Raw genomic sequence first — 20,620 nt, 5'->3', positions numbered from 1 at the left:
ATGCTTATTATTGTTGGAAGGCATACATATATTTCTGTAATACAGGATTTCTTTATTTTACAAGCAATGCAGTGACTGGAGTGAATGTTGGCATCCTTGTACGGTCACATGCTTAATCGAATGCAAATGTCTCACACAATTGGTGGATTTCCGAAGGACTTTCACCAATGAGGACGCGACTGAGTGATATCCCGCGAAATTTCTCGCGTGGGTCTACCATTGGAGTTTACGTTTACACGGCAGCACTTTAAGGGGAGCTTGGAAGGGTGTGTGGTCGTGGTGGATGGTGTGTGGAAGGGTACGACAGAATATTCTGTATAAGGTAAGAGACATTCGTTTTACGTATTGGTTAGTGGAACTGTAAGGAAGAAATTGTTGATCTAATACTGTATTGAATTGAAAATTGTAATAATTATACATTTCAGTGCTGTAAAAAAAAAAGCACAATTTGCGCGGGAATGTCAGTTAAATGGTTGTATGTTGATGTGACTTCGTTTCGTGAATAAGCACTACCATATGATCGTTTTAAGAGTTTTAGTTTTATTTCCACCATTCACCTTTCAGTGTTGCATTTCATTTTTAATGAAGTTATTACTGCATATGGAAATCGTTCATATGTGAGTTTTATGAATATTTGTTTTAGATAATATGAACACTCCACCTCAGGAACCCCAGAACCGCCGAACCACCAGGAGTGCCTTATCTGAAATACCAACACGACTTGGTATGTTGAGTGTATCTGACAACACTCGCTTAACACCAGTTACAGCACTAGGTATGTTAAAAATTAAATTCGTTCTTCGCGAAAGAACTATATACACAACATAGAACAAAATAGAAATTACGTAGTTATGGATTTTATTTCATGGGCAATGATCCATGAGTAGTTTACGTCACCACTGGCAGCATCTGTGTGTATTTGCAAGAAGTAGGAAGAAATTATGCAATATTCTGTGGGAAGTAGGGGGTTTATTACGTGGTTCAAAGTTAAATTCCGGTTTTTCTGGTTGATATCGATGCTTTCCCAAACTTATGGTAATCCTGGGCAAATCTACTTCCATATTATCTACTTACCAGTTAATAATATTAGGCGAAACAAAAAACTGGTTAAAACTAGTAGTCATTGAAATGGATAGAATGGTGTGGTCTGTGTTCCACCATTAAACCCATATTCGTCACAGTTTGCCCTCCACTACCGGTATTCACAAATGGCCATTTTGTTGCTTACTTCCATTTTAACCAATAAACATCGACCAGGCTATTTTCTCGGAATAGAGGTCCAGGGCATATATGTACATTACCAAATATATACATAGATTTTTCATTAAGTTTTCAGCGTTTTCTTATGATTGAGATATTGTCTGCCTCTCTACACTCTTAACGGGAAAATGTGTTTTTCCTTGTCCTCCTATGAGAAAATGACTGGTCGATGCTTACTGCATAATTACTCTTTCAATACCTATATTATGTGTATATAGTGCAGTATATACCACTTAAGATTTATTTTTCACGTTTTCTATATCATATGGAATAGCCAAACTGAATCTTGTATGCTGTTGATTAAAGTTAAACTCTAACTAGAACTATTGATGAAGGATGGGTGGAGTAGAGAAAAACTCTCTCCGGCACCGGGACTCGAACCTGGGTTTTCACCTCTCAGTTTTTTTTTAGTGGCCAACCCACATGCACTTTGTCACAGATGTGTGACAGGGGCACAATGTCCAACGCACTATGTACAGAGGTGCGCTCATTACAAGTGACTAAGTGACCGGGATCCGACGGAATGAGTGCCGTCTTAAATCACAAAGTGATTATTTACACCAGCGGTGGCGAAAATGCCATCGTGCGCCAAGCCACTGTATAAGCTGCAACATGCATAGCACCTACGGAGGGAGGAGAACACCCGAAGAAGAAGTGAAGCAACTGTCTGACTTATTAACGGTTTTTCATTTTCCTTACGTCAAGCACTTAAATATAATTTTGTACATTATAATGTTACAAACTAATGTTTAGTACGTATAACGAAGAAAGAAATGAATAAGAAAACAGGACACGTTATCACAACCTTAAATTAACTCTCTTCAGAATGTCTCTGCGACAAGAGTTTAAAAATCAGGAATTATGTCACTTACTGCGAGTCCTAGTTGATCACGAAGGTATTTGTCTGTCAGTCATGATCTAAATTTGGTTTTTACTATTTTCATTGTCGAAAATAATTTTTCACAAACGTAAGTTGTAGCGAACATGGCTTTAACAGAGCAAGCAAAAGAACGAAGCTTCATATATTTTTATTTTTTGCCAAAGATTTGAAAAGTTCAACATTTGTCAAGTCCTTACATCTAGCTTTCATTTAACATCACATTGTAAATCTGTGAGTTTAAATTGAAGATCTAACCGCATTCTTCTTACATCTGCTGAAAAAGGATTGACGTACAGAGATGATGATGATGATAATAATAATAATAATAACAATAACAATAACAACACTTAACCTTTTAATGTTTCATCAATAACATGTAGTAACTTAATATGCTGTTTTATGTTATAAAACCGTTTTCCTAGTAATACTTGTGAACAAATCATATATTTAATATTCTCATCATATTGTCAGCAAAAAAATGCATCCTCTCATCCTACTTGAAACTTTCGTTTTTATAGAAGTACATGGTTTCGAGAGAGACATTGCGACGATACGCCACTCGCAGGTCAGAGACAAATACAAATGGAACAGAGTTTGACTCCAGTGAGTGAGAGGGGTGGGGGTTGTAGGTAGGAAGCAAGGGAAATGCACTGCGAGCCGCAATGTGCTCGTGAGTCGCATTTTCGCCACTGCTGATTTACGCATATCATATTATTGTGATGTACCGAAGTACAAATGATATTTCCGTGGAGGAATTCTGCATTATCTTATGATGAAGGATGGGTGGAGTGAAGAAAAATTCTCTCCAGCATCGGGACTCGAGCCTGGGGTTTCAGCTTTACATCCTGATGCTTTATCCACAAAGCCACACCGGATTCCAGCTCCGATGCCACATTGAATCCTCTCAGTTCCACCTCTAGTTTTCCTTTAGTGGCCAACCCTCATGCACTGTGTCACAGATGTGTGACAGTGGCACAATGTCCAATGCTGCAGAGAATTTTTCTCCGCTCCACCCATCCATCATATGATAACGCAAAATTCCTGCATGGAAATATCCTATGTACTTCAGTACATCACAATAATAGAACTGTTGAATTTGTGTTACTTTGTGATTTTTCTTATTTCCTTTTCCATTTGCATTATTTTTTAACTCTTTGCGCAAAGTTCTCGTTTTCTTTGCAAAGTTGAGTGACATTGGACTTAAGAACAGTTGAAGTCCACACCTGTGGAGTAACGGTCAACGCGTCTGGCTGCGAAACCAGGTGGCCCGTGTTCGAATCCTGGTCGGGGCAAGTTATCTGGTTGAGGTTTTTTCCGGGGTTTTCCCTCAACCCAATACGAGCAAATGCTGGGTAACTTTCGGTGCTGGACCCGGGACTCATTTCACCGGCATTATCACCTTCATATCATTCAGACGCTAAATAACCTAGATGTTGATACAGCATCGTAAAATAACCCAATAAAATAAAATAAATAAAGAACAGTTGAATGAATTCTCTCAACTGTAAGCACGGGAATAAGTTAATCCATTTTGAATCTTGCGTACACTACTTTTAACACTTGAATATAATTAATTGATTAACTAGTGGACTTACTCGTGTTAATTATGTAAGATTTGTGCAGCTTACAGCTGTTTCAGTGCTTCACGCACCATCCTCAGAGCCTACTAGATCACGGCGTCATCTCGAACTTCTCTGCCTGTTATGTGGGTGTGTTTGATTGTTGAAAGGTGTTGAAGAGTGGAGTCAAATAGTGTGTGTGTACTGAAATTGATCTGTGTGTTGAGAATTTGATCGGAGTGTGTTTTAGTGTGTTTGTATATTTCGTATTGTTCTAGTGTGTTGAGTTTTTGGTTAACAAACACAAAAACACGCAAAACACAACACAAACACAAGAAATACATCACACTAACATATGAAAACAAAAGCACACATAAGATCGCATCTTCATTCAGAAAGCAGAAATACAACATAACATACAGAACAGAAAACACACTACAAAGACATCTCAACACACAAAAAACAAATCGCCTGTAGCTGCATTTAGATTGGCAACAGGCCATGACTGTTTGGCCAAGCATCTGCATAGAATTGGAATATATCAGTCTCCTAACTGTCCATTGTGCAACTCAAATCAAGAAATGGATTCAGAACATCTCAAAATCTGTGCGTCAGTGGCTACCCATGACAACATCTTTGAAAAATATTGGAGTGCAAGAGGTCAAATGACTTTATTGTCAAATGCCTGGCATTAGAAAACAACAACACAAAAACACAAACAAATAAATACGACCACACAGGTGTATACAAACTCACATGTAATAGTTACAATAAGTTCTACATAGGACAGACAGGCAGATCATTACAAACACGCTACAAAGAACACATTAAAGCAGGGGCGTATTTTGCGGACTACCGGGGCTACCGGCGGTAGCCCAAGGAAATTACAAAAGAAAAAGTTCATAATATAACATAATGTAATAAATTTGTATCATTAGTTTTACCATAGTAATTAAGATTAAAGTAATTGTTAGATTTACATGTGCTCTCTGCTCTCGAAAAGAAACAAGTTGTCAAGGCGGCATCGCTGGAGAAACCGCTTGCTACGTGAGGTAGCCTGTGACCGTTTCGCTCACGCTGTCCTTCGCACAACTGCCCCCCCCCCACTCCCTTCTGTTTCCATCGTGCACTGTAGGCGGGCGAGTTGCCGTTCTCGTGATCGGTTTCTTCGCAGGCGCAAAGCAGTAATACGATTAGTACGCTAGCAATTGAATGTGATTGTGTTCTTGCAGTGCAGTATTTTAAATCTGTGATTTGTTCGAGTGTCTAAGAGTTATATTAATTGTGAATTATTAAGTTTTTAATTTCCCAATTAAGTGATATTGTGAAAAATATGGCAGAACAAGTTTCTGGAGAGGTTTGTGTTGAAAATGACTGTGTAATAGAAGGTTTATTAAAAGTGCCTTTTAACCGTCGTACATACAACGAGGAAGTTGAAATTGTGAAAATGGAAAGACCAACTCCTGTGTTAAATTTGTCCATGGACGTAAAAGAAAAACAGCGTGAGTACACACGCCATTTCACTTCAACATCATATGGTAAGTGGAATTGGTTGTGTGGTAGTTCTAAACTGTCTAAACTATTTTGCTGGCCATGTTTGTTATTAGCCGCGAAACTAATGTGTGGTCAAAAGAGGGGTTTTCTAATATGAATACCCTTCGAACGGCAGTCCTAGAATACGAAAATCAAAAGCTCATATTTGTAGTAGCATGAACTTTGCAAACTTTGGGAAGAGAAGAATTGATTTACAGCTAGATAAGCAAAAAGCTCTACACATCAACCAACACAATGCTCTTGTGAAAAAAAAATCGGGAGATTTTACTGCGTCTTATTAACGCAGTCTGCTTTCTAGGAAAACAAGAATTGGCTTTTCAGGGTCATAACGAGAGTGTGGAATCAGACAATATAGGAAATATATTGAATATTTAAGTTCCTTTAAGTGAATTTGACCATTTACTGGCCAATCATCTTGAGAGTTCAACAGTATTTCGTGGTAATTCTCCCGCAATTCAGAATGACTTAATATTTGCTATAAGTGGGGTTATGATAAAGAACATAAAACCTTTTGTGGCCATTATTGTTGATGAAACGAGTTACTGCTCTAGTCAGAGTCAATTGTCCACTGTTTTAAGATACGTCGACAATACTGGCAATGTTCAAGAACGGTTTATAGGATTCACAAATGTCAGTTCTGACAAAACTGCTGCTGCTTTGCTTCAGCATGTGGAAGGTGTTACAGCAGGATACAATGTCGGCAATATGTTAATTGCACAGACATATGATGGTGCTTCAGTTATGGCGGGAAATATTAATGGCTTAAAAACAAAAGTTCAAGAAAAGTATCCTCAAGCACTATTTGTCCATTGTTACAGCCATGTTCTCAATTTAGTTTTGCAACAAACTACTTCATCCATTCCAGAATGCCGCATTTTTTTCAAAACACTGTCGGGTTTAGCTGCATTTTTCTCATCTCCTAAAAGATCAGAAAACTCAAGAAATTTATGAACAAGAAACTCCCAAAAGTAGCACCAACTAGATTGAATTTTACATCTTGGCTTGTAAATACAGTAAAGGAATACAGAGAAAAACGGACTGCTTTCTTTAAAAATATCATTTGTAATGACTCTGAAGAAAACTGGGATGATGATGTAATTGTGCAGGCTCAAAGATATTTGAATTTTTTCGCACAGTTTCAGAATATAGTTCTTCTTGAAGTCTATGCTAGAGTGTTCGCACATACAGATGTGCTCTACAATATTCTTCAGAAAAAAAGTCAAGACATAGCATACTACTTGCAAGAGGTATCAAAGTTAAAAAAATACTATATCCGAGTTCAGACGTAGTGGGTTTCCGTCCATATGGAGTAATATGGAAAATGAAAATTCTTCAGCCAATACAATGGAACCACAATTAAAGCGAAGAAAAGGAGATGATGAATTGAAATACAGGCAGCTGTACTACAGCATACTAGATCGTATGCACATGGAAATTACTGACAGATTTTCTGATTATGGAAAGCTTCAGTTCACACATCTTCTAGATTCTCAAAAATTTTCTGCTTATAGAGAAAACTTCCCGAATGAGGCACTAAACAAATTATTTCAGTCCTATAACAGTCACTTTGATCAAGTACGTTTGAAAAATGAATTAAGTGTAATATATTCAGCAGAAGTCTTTGATTTTTCGAACAAACCTATCCATGAAATATTATCTGCCATATATGAAAACCAGCTGAACCAAGTTATTCCTGAAGTCCTTAAATTGGCAACATTAATTGTGACAATACCAGCTACGTCAGCATCGGTAGAAAGAACATTTTCTGCATTGAAGAGAATAAAATCCTACTGTAGATCAACTCATACACAAGAACGTTTATCCGGCTTGGCACTAATATCCATTGAAAAGTCATTTCTACAGAAACTTTGCAAGTGGCCCAACTGTAATTTCAATGACGAAGTCATCAACGTATTTTCGTCCCAATCAAGACATCTGAAATTCACATAAATATGTAAGGAATTTTATTATAGGGATTTTAAAATATGTTTTGTGTAATAATAGGGTCAGTGATAGCCCAAACCCTTTAACCAGTATACGCCACTGCATTAAAGCAATAACCAGAGGACACAATACATCTACATACGCCGATCCCATAACCAATGCTAACCATACATACAGTAACATAAATACGGACATGGAAATCCTACACATATAACTCAAGAACCAAAAACTCAACACACTAGAACAATACGAAATATACAAACATACTAAAACACATCCTGATCAAATTCTCAACACACAGATCAATTTCAGTACACACACACATTATTTGATCCACTCTTCAACACCTTTCAACAATCAAACATGCCCACATAACAGGCAGAGAAGTTCGAGATGACGCCGTGATCTAGTAGGCTCTGTGGATGGTGCGTGAAACACTGAAACAGCTGTAAGCCACATAAATCTTACATAATTAACACGAGTATGTCCACTAGTTAATCAATTAAATAAGTTAATGTTGAATAAAATGTGTTGTTAATTTTGTATGTAATACCTCACTGTTTTCAATAGCTATATAACAGGAACTTTTATTTATCAAGAATTACTAAAAAAATTAACTTCTGTTTTAAAAACATGCTATCATATCAGATTTGTAACTCTATTACTGTATTGCAAAATTTTAGAGAGCCATTTCTTAAGACCCTGGTTAGAATCTCATAAGAATCATGTGGAATTTGTGCAGAAGAAAGACGCCATATTCATTTTATCTCTTAAGTTCTTTATCATTTAATTTTTCCATGAAGTACCTTCTAAGGCTATCACCTAAAATTTCTTAGGGTGAAACATATTGTATTTTGTGGAAAAATCAATTGAAATCCATGAATTTGGCTCCAATACTTTGTAATAGATATTTCAGTGGATCACAGTTTAAATGATACATCATATGTTAATAATAAATAAAACGATAGGCCTAGTTCTGAAAATACAAAGTCATTAAAATCCTGGTACTAGAATAAAGAAGAGGGATAAAAATAATACACAAATAGTATATTCCTCTCATTTGCTGTTACTGTTTCTCTGAATTTTTCCATCAATCTCGGATAAGGCTTGCTCATACATAACTGGGTTCTCAGTTGGAGAAATTGCGCTTATTTGTTCTTCATTCAGAGAAAAAAATGCCTGTTCTTAAAAAATATTCATTGTTGTATTGTATTATATTCTAGGCCAATTTATGGTATTCGTATGTTGCCTCACAGCTAGAATATGAAACATTTAAAAAAAAATCTTAATAGTACTACAAAGTCTTAATTATAGTCACAGTAATTGAAATATATACAGAAGAGTTTTACAATATACCAGTACAACACAAGGGGTTAGTAGAAACAAAAGCTGCCCTGAATAAGGGTTCGATAGATCGGCCTACTAATCAATTCATAAAGAATAATAAGTAAACAAAACAATTTTGTGACACTTGGAAAGAAAAAGAAAAAACATTAAGATAAGAAAACGTAGGAAATCATTTACAATAAAAATTTTGTTGGGTACAAATGATTACTAATTATAGCTAAGGATGATTTTAACACGTGAGATCTTATGGCATCAATCATTGCATCAGAAATTTTATATTGTTTAAGTTGATTTAAAGTTTCACGTGGGATCGTGCCACGGGCACCGAACATGAGCCCAAAAACTGTCCAATGTGTGATGTGGTATTGTGCTCCAAGATGCTGACAACAAGGCTCATATATGACTTGTTTTTCACGACACACCTCTTGTGGCTGTTGCTCATGCATCTCAAAACAGATTGTGGGATCCAGAATGACACCCTTATCCTTCTGCCGATCAATTATGATGATATCAGCCTGTCTAGTAGAGCCATCAGAAGAGACGCAACCAACCTCCTCATAAACCTCATAGGAAGCATTCTGACGGATTGAAGCTGCGATGAGAGAACGAACCATATTATGTCTGTTGATTCGGAGCAATTCTCCATGATGGCAGAAACCCAAGACGTGAGGAAGCGTTTCTTGCTCGTCGCATCTTCTGCAACGGGTTGAGTCAAGAGTTCTACCAGGGAGCGTACGTACAGGTATTGTATTACAGTTCATCTTAATGGCTTGCGTCCACTGACTGCTCGAAAGTCCCTTTTTGGTTGAGATCCACGAATTACCTTTCTTCCAGTGAGAATAGAAAACGACTCCCAAACCTTTACTTTTCAATTTGCTCCATTGATGAAAAGAATCTTCACGCAATGCTTTTCTTAGTTTTTGAGAAGAAATACGTTCAGAGCAATCGAAGGTAATTGGTGATTGTTTGATGCAATGTTCAATTTCGTTTGGAAGATTTCGAGTGGCTGCTACATGAGGGTTGTCAACGTGTAAAAGTCTTTGACAAATATTTAAGTGCTGAAGGTAAGCTTCCCACTGGGCTTTAAATACTCCTAAACCTCGCAATCTTGGTGCATACAACATAGCATCCGGGGTGTCAGTAGGAATGTTAATTATTTCCTTAACAGCGCTGCGAATTAATTTGTCAATATCAGATAGAAATTTCACTTTAAGATCCTTTAAAGGAGCACATTGGAAGGGGTAAACCAACTGAGGCCAGATATATTGATTTAATATATTTATCTTCTGGTCAGGCATGAGTAAGGGTGAAGTGACCAGCTGATTAAGATTTTTTGTCAGTTTTTCAATTAGTTGCGCTGCATTAAATTTTATTTCATCATTAAAAGTAATGCCAAGATATCTTATAACTTCATCTGATTTGATGCAAGATATTTCTTGTCCATCGATCAAGGTGAGGGAATCAGAGCAGAGACATCCTTTACGTAGGTGTATAACATTACTTTTATGCGGGTTTACTTCAAGACTTAATACAAGACACAAATATTCATGCAGCGTTGTTGAATGTCATAAATTCACCTACAGAATAGAAGTCGTGAGAAATTAGGTACTTCTTTAATTTGGCCCTAAATAATCTTGTTTTATTTTTTATATCCATAGGGAGGCTATTAAAAATTTTTAGTGCCATATAACTCGCTTCTTTTTGATAGCGCAACAGACTTGCCGATGGAATATGAAAGGCATTTTTTTACGCATGTTTATGCTATGAACTGTTGATTTCACAATTACATACGAGGAAGTTTATTAGTGAAAAAAATATACTGACAACCCATGGGCATTATTTGTAGTTTTTTAAAAATGGTTCTACACGATTCTCTAGATTTGGCACCTATATTATTCTAAGTACTCTTTTTTTGTAGTAGGAATATACTGTTACTATCTGTAGAATTTCCCCAGAATATTATTCCAAAACTCATTACCGAGTGGAAGTATGCAAAGTATATTGCTTTTAAGGTATTGATATTTAGTACTATCTCTTGCATAGATCTAAACATGCTGAATTTAGTTTGGGGGTAATTTTTTTGAATATGATTTTTCCAATTTAATATATTATCGATTTGTAAGCCAAGAAATTTGCTTGTTGTTGTTTCTATTAAGAACCTGTTGTTATTATTGGGCGTGAAATTTGTGAAGTTGAATTTGGGCAGGATTTAAATTGGATTATGCTAGTTTTGTTACAATTTAATACAAATTTATTGACTTGGAACCAATCACATATTTTGAGGACAATTGCCTCTGCTCAAGATTGCAATGTGTTGTAACATGTAAGAAGTTACTGGTACCTAAATCAACTTACTTGTAAATGTAATTCATCTTGTGTACTTTCTGTATATTATATTTATTGTAGATTGTTTGAACTGTTAAACACTGTATTTTAAATGCAATGGGTTAAACCAAATATAAAATTATTATTATTATTATTATTATTATTATTATTATTATTATTATTATTATTATTATGGTGGTGGTGGTGATGCAAGTTCCAACATTCTATATGTTACGCAATAATATTAACAGTAATGCCTTTGTAGAAAATCCATTGCTGGTGATATCAGTTCCATGTAATTGAAATTATGAGGGTACTTTATGCTTTTGGGTTTATTGAATAATATTTTCATATTTCTAATCTTCTGCATGAACTATTAAAAACTTGATGCTGATTGGAAGAATCAAAACCTGTATGTATATATGTTAAAGATGCACTGTCCTGCTTTCTTATTGCAGTCCCCAACTCAAATCCTGTTGGTTTATGGAACATAAGCGTAAATTTACCTTCTTCATATGTAAGCCCTTCACCCTCACCAGATGAGATGATAATACAGCAGCGTGGACGTCGTCGGGTTCCTGCCACCTGGAGCCCCGACATTGACCAAGACAAACAGAATGGCCCAACTCGAGACCGAACGCCTGTGAAGGCAAGCCCCCTGAAAAGTACAATCGTGCTACGCAGCACTCCTCGTAAAAGACTACTGCTCAATGACCCAAAGGAACTGTTCCCAACACCAGAAAAAACTCGCAAGGTAAGAATTGTATTGATTTAAGGTAGTTTAATATGTGTAAAATGATATTATGATTTTATTTCTTCTAATTGTCAGCTTTTAGCCCTATCTTCAGCACAAATATTGTAGTAATTCTTAATGCAAAAAATGTTATCGGTGAACAATATAAAGCACTGGCACATCTCTTTAGGAAAAGATATTTGTCACAGATGTTAAAAGAAAGATTATATCATCATCATCATCATCATCATCATCTTCCTAACAAGTATTAGGCCAGGTGGCCTGTTACGGTCTCAAACTAGAATTTTCAGTCCATCTCTTCTTTGGACGGCCTAGAGATCTTTTGCCATATGGATGGTAATGAAGCAGTGCTTTTGGAATTCTGCATAGATTCATTCGTTCGAGATGACCCTTCCACTGAAGTTGATATTTGCTGATGAACTGCATAATGGGTTCTATTTGAAGTTCTTGCATTAGGTCCTCATTTTTTTTATGATCCCAGCGAGTATATCCAGCTGTTGCTCTCGTAAACCTCATCTCACTTGCTGTTATTCTACTGACATCTTTATTCTTCACAGTCCACGCTTCGCTACCATAGCTTAATACTGGCTGTGCTAAGGTTTTATACAAGCCTATTCTCGTGTGTCTTTGTACTAGTGAGGGTTTCATGATTTTATTAATGATCCCCATTGTTTTATTATATTTACATATTTTTTCAGCAGTATCTACTTCATCATAAGGTGATAGTATATAGCCAAGATAAGTGAAGGTATTTACTCTTTCTATTATTTTATTATTCAAACAGATTTTGCTTGGTACAGGGAATTTCCCACAAAATGACATGATTTTCGATTTTTCAATATTAATTTCCATGTTATATTTTTCACTGACCTTATTTAAATTGTGTACTGAATATTGTAAATCATCTTCAGTTGATGCCATGAGAACTAAATCATCAGCGAAAAGTAAAGCATCAAGCTGCAAATTTCGATTAATTGGAATAAATCCATGTCGTGTCTGTCGCCAATGAAAGATTATATAAAACAATTATAAACCCTATTGTAACATGGATCAGAATCATGGACTTTACCAGACAAGTCAAAAAAGCAACTAATGACTGGGAAAGGAAAATACTTCGAACAATTTACGGTCTGGTATATAAAAATGGCATATGGAGAATTCGTACAAACTCTGAAATTATGAACCAATATAATACACCAGACATTGTGGCAACAATAAGATCAAGAAGATTGAGATAGATGGGACATGTACAATGAATGAGCCAGGATAGAGTGGTGAAGAAGATTTTAGAAGGAAAGATGGGAGGCAGTGGAAAGAGAGAAAGACCCAGGCTTAGATGGAGTGATGATGTGGAAAATGATTTGAGACAGCTGGGAGTAAGAAGGTGGAGAAACAAGGCTTTGGATCAAGACATATGGGCATCTATCACAAAGGAAGCCGAGGCTAAACTCAAAGGGCCGTAGAGCTGTAGGATGATGGTGATACATAAAAGTATTTTACGTATGCCCTATTTTTTCTGTATTTGTATCTTTTAACACTTCTGAGAAAAGTGCACCTAAAATTGAGGAATTTAACATTGTAAGATTTCAAAATTTTGACACCATTCTTCCGCACTTTTTGTGGCATTGGTACACTTTTCTCAGACAGTATTGTACCCAGAAAGCTGAAATTAATATATAATATCAATATGATGGCATTTCACACAGGTTAAAAAAATTAAGTTTATTTCTATCTTCAGCAAAAATAAAAAAAAATTTGCAGTCATTCTTAATGCAAAAAATGTTACCAATGATTTTTTTTACCAACTGATCAGTGGAATTTTAAATTTATTTAACTGGTTGTATATGTAAAGGTATGTTACACGTGCCCTATTTTTTCTACATTTGTACCTTTTATAACTTCTGAGAAAAGTGTACCCAAAATTTAAGGAATTTAACATTTTAAGATATGGAAGTTGTTGTTTTCTAATGCCAGGTGTTTGACAATAAAGTCATTTGACCTCTTGCAATCCAATATTTTTCAAAGATATTATCATGGCCAGCTACTGAAGCACAGATTTTGGAGAAAATGGCAAGTTGTAGCCGATTTAAGTGAACACCATATTTTAACGTTTTGGTGGCTACTTCATTCACACACAACCCCCAGAATGTCTGGAGGACCACACCTGCTGTTGGTCGACGGGTCCACTGGACCTAGCTGGGAGATCTTGTTGATCACCAGCTTTCCCTGCGTAAGCCACTGGAGGACGATTTTAGTGCCATAGCAGAGATATGGAAGTAAAGACTCCCCTTAATGCATGACTTCACACTATCTGCTTGTTCTGAACTGCTGGAGAAAATATTGTGCTAAGTTTTCTGGTCTTTTAGATTCTTATGAAGGTGTTGAATTTAGCAATGTGTAAGATTATTTCTTGAACTTTGAAACTACCATGAGTCCCAGTATTTGTCAACCTACCAGCAGCAGAACTTTCTGTCCTCGGCTACCACTGCTGCTTGCATCTGCGATCTCTGATTGTTTTGCCAGATTAAAACTTAGCTACTTACTTACTTACAAATGGCTTTTAAGGAACCCGAAGGTTCATTGCCGCCCTCACATAAGCCCGCCATCGGTCCCTATCCTGTGCAAGATTAATCCAGTCTCTATCATCATACCCCACCTCCCTCAAATCCATTTTAATACTATCCTCCCATCTACGTCTCGGCCTCCCTAAAGGTACTTTTCCCTCCGGTCTCCCAACTAACACTCTATATGCATTTCTGGATTCGCCCATACGTGCTACATGCCCTGCCCATCTCAAACGTCTGGATTTTAAGTTCCTAATTATGTCAGGTGAAGAATACAATGAGTGCAGTTCTGTGTTGTGTATCTTTCTCCATTCTCCTGTAACTTCATCCTGCTTAGCCCCAAATATTTTCCTAAGCACCTTATTCTCAAACACCCTTAACCTATGTTCCTCTCTCAGAGTGAGAGTCCAAGTTTCACAACCATACAGAAGAACCGGTAATATAACTGTTTTATAAATTCTAACTTTCAGATTTTTGGACAGCAGACTGGATGATACGAGCTTCTCAACCGAATAATAACAAGCATTTCCCATATTTATTCTGCGTTTAATTTCCTCCCGAGTATCATTTATATTTGTTAGATACTCTGTTATATTAAGAACATTAAGTACCCACCCTCCTCGCAGTACCTAGACTTCTGAGGAACTTTCTAGGACTACATTCCAAGGCCAATCCTACATCATGAATAGATTTCATGAAACAGATTCTGTGAATGGCCAGAAAATTCAACAACAACTTCTTACTACTTTACTACTGTTTATGCAATATGAATTCCCTTCACACACATTACAACAGACTCTTGTTGGATGACAGTCCCGTAACAATTATCTATTTTGAATGGATGTTATGGCATCAGACAGTCACTGGGATTGCTCAGACAGCTGAGGCGCTTGCCTCCCAGTCAGGAGTTGCACTTAAGTGTGGGTTCGATTCCTACTTGGGCTGACTATCTGGTTGGGTTTTTTCCTAGGTTTTCCACAATCGTAAGGCGAATGTCAGGTAATCTATGCCGAATCTTTGGCCTCATCTCGCCAAATACCTTCTCACTGTCACTAATCGACGCTAAATAACCTAGCAGTTGATGTAACGTCGTTAAATGAAAAAAAGGAACATTACCATGTTAAGTTTTATATTGAAGAGTAGTCAGTTATTCGGACGTGCATTATTATTATTATTATTATTATTATTATTATTATTATTAATTCAATGTACTTAGAATACATTTTTATGTATTTATTTATGTACCAGTATTTATATTATAAATTGATAAATTTATTTGCAAAGTTAGCAGTTTGCATAATCAGTTAATTGCTCGATTTAACTTATATTGTTTAGAAGTAGTAAAATACATTAAATCTGTTTCTGTGTGTGTTAAATCCATGTCTCAGATACTGTACAGTTGTGTAGGGAGTTGCATTATTTTTATAAAAAAAAAAGCTTAATATAGGTCTCTCTACTCGAAACTGTAAACTGAGCAAGAATAAGATGATGTAATGCTAGTGTTTCTTTTTAGATGTCTCCAAATTCAAAGAAGAGTCGTGTGGAGAAACCTTCATCGCATAGTGTTGGTCCCCTGCAGGCAACACTGAAAGGTCTGTCACAAGATCAGCTCATTGATGTTATCCAAGGACTTGTGGGAAAGCACCCAGATCTGGAAGACGTAAGTATTACGATCATGTCTATGTATTCCATGCAGCCAGCTCTCTACCATGCGAACTGTCATGTAACAGTGAAGTTATTTAATTTGTAACAAAGTTCAACTTTTCCGTTTTCTTGAACTATGCTTCTATGATTCTATTTTGGACTTGCAAATATTAATTTCGAAGGTTCGAAGCATTTCATAAGCTGATGTAGACTTAAGATCGTGCAGTTACATAAATATTTATCTCTGATAGTGCAGTTATCTGATTAAACAACTGGTTGGTTATATTGATTTAGAATTGAAGACGATCCTTCACTGGGAAGATATAATATTTTAATTTGTACTATTTATGTGGGGCTTTTATAGGAATGATTGGGTTATGAACTTCAACAGTTAATTATAATTTTATGTTTATTTATTTATTAGAAACACTAAAGTACTAATTAGCTTTTCGGTTAAGATTGTAAATTACACAAATTTTTCTCCATTTGCGCTTGGGGGGGGGGGTTGTGTGTGTGTGCGCGCACCCACGCCCGTGCGTCTGTGTGTTTTTTTTAAGATACGTGTGTATGTGTATATATATATATATATATATATATATATCCATAAACAATGCCATGTTAACAATAAGTTTTGGAATATGAGATACTTCCTGTAAAATAAGTCTACTCACTTGAAAGATAAAATGCGTATCTAGTTTCTAAATTATTCCTTTCTGAATTTAAATACTATTATAGTCACAATCATGCTATGGTATGAAAGAAAAATTACACAACCTCGAGCGGGAATCGAACCTGCGACTTCCTGTTCTCCGGTCAGGCGCTCTACCACTGAGCTATCGAGTTCGTCTCACGCCAAAGGCTTGGAATTATCCTCTCATACTGGCAACTCTGTTATAGAGTACTGTCCATAGCGTCTGATCTAGTCAGCACTGCTTATGGGTGAGAAGAAACTTTTTTTACAAATGTAATCTACATCTTACGATGTTTGGTGACGTATATACGTCCGTTGATGTGACATATTAATGAATTTAAATACTATTATAGTCACAATCATGCCATGGTATAAATTCATTAATATGTCACATCAACAGACGTATATACGTCACCAAACATTGTAAGATGTAGATTACATTTGTATTCCTTTCTCTTCCAATTTGTATGCATGAATCATGTATATCATCAAAATTTGAGAGCCAAATAAGGTCCCTGATGTCTTTCCTGCAAATCATCCTGATTTTTTGCCAGATAATTTTCTACAGCTGATGTAAATTTAATTAATTGTGCATTTTATTTTGCATTCATTGGCACATCAGTAAAATTATTTTTTGCTTTTTCAGTTTTGTGCTAATTTCGGTACAAGAAGTTACAATGCAATGCATACAACAAACACTTCATATGAGTTTTAAAAAATAATTGCCAGCTGTATGCCTGCAGAGTTCTAAACATTGGAACATCTTCATCTGATATAGTAGGAACAGTGTTGTTAAGCTCTAAAGCAGATTCACTTTCCTGGAGTAAAAAGTTACATAATGTACATTCGTCTGACAACCTTTGAAAATGACCAAAAAGTCTTAAGGAAGAGAAAAGAATAATATTTTATGAAATATAAGGGATAAAAAACAAAATGCAAAAAAGAAAATTGCAAAATCTCCTAATTTCATCTGAATGTTGAAGAAACAGTTAATGATATTATCACAAAGAAACTGTTGATATTAATACGTATTATTTTAAGTGTTATTTCATTTGTTATGTATATTTGGTTTATTTGTTTATTTATGTGTTTATCTAGTTTTCTATTTACTTATTTACTTTATTTATGTATTTAGGTGTTTATTAATTTAGTTGTTCATTTATTTAGTTATTTATGTTATTTGTTTATTTATTTGTGTATGTTTGTTTATTTTGGTAGAGTTAAGGCCATAATGCTTTCTCTTCCGCACCACCAGAAATATGTACACATAAAAAATTCTAAGACAGCAGCAAAGAAATTAATTAAATAACGTTCAATTACATTATTGTACATTAACAGGAAATCAAAGAGAGTTTGCCAGCTCCAGACATAAGACCTCTAGAAGAGCGTCTAAATTACTTGAAGAAGAACATCTTTAAATCTCTGCCGAACTCCAGACTCACCTCAAAGACAGACTCCCCTGCTTTCAGTAGAGCTGCGACACATGTGTTGGCTTTCAAGGTGGGATATTTGTAGTGACCCAGCTTTTAGTAGTTACATGATCAGTTTCTAATGTGACAGAAACTAAAATATTAATTTTTGTTAAGTAAAAGTACTTCTTTTTTCTTTGTAATAGAGAAAGTATTTCATGTGCAGCTTTTCCACATGAATTGACTCATAAAGACTGAATATAAACAAACTAAATCCAATAGTTTAGGAGGAATTTTATAGAGGGATATTAGGGGAAACTTCAAAATCAATATTGTACAGCATCACAACTCTTGTATTCATAATTCACCCAAAGTTTTTAAAAAGAATATAATTTTCCACACATGAAAACAATAAGTTTTTTATGTGAAGTATTTTCTGTTTGTAATTCATAACAATTTTTTCAAACTAACATATTTTCTTAAATCTAACTAGGTTGATAATATGCCAATTAAACATCTTGCTTTATGATGACAATAAGGATATATTATGCGAAGTTTTACCGTTAGATGGCAGGAGCGTTCCATGCGGGCTATATTATGTCGTATGCTACAGTTGATTGCGTTCTTCCGCTTGTTGGTTTTCTGTGCATGTCAAAATTATATTTATAACTAGCCGTACCCGTGCGCTCCGCTGCACCCGTTAGAAATAAATATAAAGTAATTACATAATTAAAATAGGACATTTGATCCAGGGAAGAGTCGTGTTTGATAGAAGTATAAATCGTTTAATATGTTACTTAATTTAAATTGTATTTAAATAATTAAAATGCGATCATTTTGATCCAGAGACCACTCATTTGGTCATAAAAATTATTTTAGGAAATACAGAAAACGAATGTACAGAATAGCCTATCAAGTTAAGAAGCTATTTTAATCTTACCTGTCCTCGATTCACTCAGAAGTTACTGTAATAACATTATAGCATTATGTCCATCTAGAGAAACTACACTTTCCAATGGTGAATTAATAATTAATTATACAAATCGGTTAATTTAGCTTCCGATATTACTTCATACAAACATAGAAACATTATCTGTAGGCTATGATTCATAGCTTTCGATTGTTGCTGTCCAAGTCCCCTTATAGACGAAGTCATTTGTTTTTTAATTCATTACACGACCTTAGATGACAGTTATTTTAATTTTAAAACTCATTTGTCTCATTAAATATCAGTCCTATCAAAATTTTTCAAGGAATAAAACTTATCGGAAATTATTTTTAAAGAAACTTTTATTATGTAACATTTCTCACAAAAATCAATAAAAAGCGAGATATTTCGATTTATTTCATTCAGGCCCCCTTATAACCGCCCTTTTAAATAAAGTATTTTGAATGCCATATAGCCTAAAATCTAAGTTACAACGAACTTAATTTATATTCCAATTTTCATCGAAATTCGTTCAGCCATTATCGCGTGAAAAGGTAACAAACATACAGACAGACAGACAGACAGACATACAAACAAAAATGTCAAAAAAGCGATTTTCGGTTTCAGGGTGATTAATTATATATGTTAGGACCAATTATTTTTGGAAAATCGAAAATTACCAGAAAAATTTCGGCTACAGATTTATTATTAGTATAGATTATTTTGTATAACCTAGTATAATTTAATATAATTCAGTATTTTCTAAACTCATAATTTAATTTAATTTACCGTAAATAATAGCGTAAACTTTTATAATATTGAGCGATTCGCCTTAAGAGATGGATGGGAAAATCTGCAGTATAACTTTGAGAACGAGGTGTACGAATACAATAAATAAATAAAAATAGGAACTTTGTTGAAGGTGAATATTACCTCTTTAATCATTAGTATTGTAAGTACCATACACTAAAAACAGGATATGTAGCCACCAATGTGTTTCTTTTGTAGGGAAGGGACTATCTAGATTGAATTCCTCGTATTTTTTCTCTAATTGCAGAAAGATCAAATGCAATGTTTGATAAGATGATATAAGATGATATAGTATCACGATTATTCGTGCGTTTTGTAGGTTAAGGACATGCAGTTTTGAATATTATATAGGATGGTTCTGAAAATTTGAAGTAAAAACATGGTTTTAATAATTAGTCTACACCAATTAAAAACATTATTCACGAAATGGATTTCACTATGGATCGTCCTGGATAACAAACATCCCGGTTAATCGAGAGTTTACTGCAGGCGTAAAATGCTGGCGTAAACTTCGGAGACTCCTAGAAGTATTGAATATAATACAGCTTGCTAACATAGCTTGCTGTCGAGGTTGCACATGATTGTATTAATTTTTCTTTTCTCTCTTCCAAAATTAAACTGTAGCTAGCAGTTCCTTACTTGAAGTAGTCATTTTTGTTTAATAGCTAGCATTTTCTAGGAGCAATTTAATTAGTTAATTTCTTCTTAAGGTTTAAAGCATGTATTCAGAATATTTCGGGACCTGAATGAAGACAAAAGGCTTTCCCTGGTTTTCACAAACAGGAATAAAACAAAAATTTGGCATTTTGAGTTGTTTTTAAGAGTATTTAATGCAGTAATACACTACGTAAATCCTCAATGTTTATATACTAGAAAACAAATGCACACACAAAGCGCATCCCTCAAAGTACACATGCGCTATCTGTTGGTGCTAATTCATGATATCCATAT

The 20,620-nt window shown here is 35.2% G+C and overlaps 1 protein-coding gene across 2 annotated transcripts in view; it reads left to right on the top strand.

The window, feature by feature from the left end:
• The first annotated feature begins 160 nt into the window (after positions 1-160).
• The window catches only part of LOC138711082 (uncharacterized), a 28,406-nt gene continuing 7,946 nt past the window's right edge, over positions 161-20,620 (top strand). The window contains exons 1-5 of one of the 2 annotated variants that reach the window (XM_069842396.1): positions 161-322; positions 644-775; positions 11,328-11,623; positions 15,701-15,847; positions 17,861-18,022. In XM_069842396.1, coding sequence (XP_069698497.1) covers positions 649-775; positions 11,328-11,623; positions 15,701-15,847; positions 17,861-18,022 — 732 coding nt within the window. In that variant the 5' untranslated portion in view covers positions 161-322; positions 644-648. The remainder of the gene's footprint in view (positions 323-643; positions 776-11,327; positions 11,624-15,700; positions 15,848-17,860; positions 18,023-20,620) is intronic. The other variant, XM_069842397.1, reaches the window with a different exon arrangement.

This window comes from Periplaneta americana, chromosome 12, assembly GCF_040183065.1.
Source record: "Periplaneta americana isolate PAMFEO1 chromosome 12, P.americana_PAMFEO1_priV1, whole genome shotgun sequence".
Lineage (NCBI taxonomy): Eukaryota > Metazoa > Arthropoda > Insecta > Blattodea > Blattidae > Periplaneta > Periplaneta americana.
This window is presented reverse-complemented; position numbering and strand designations above follow the sequence as displayed.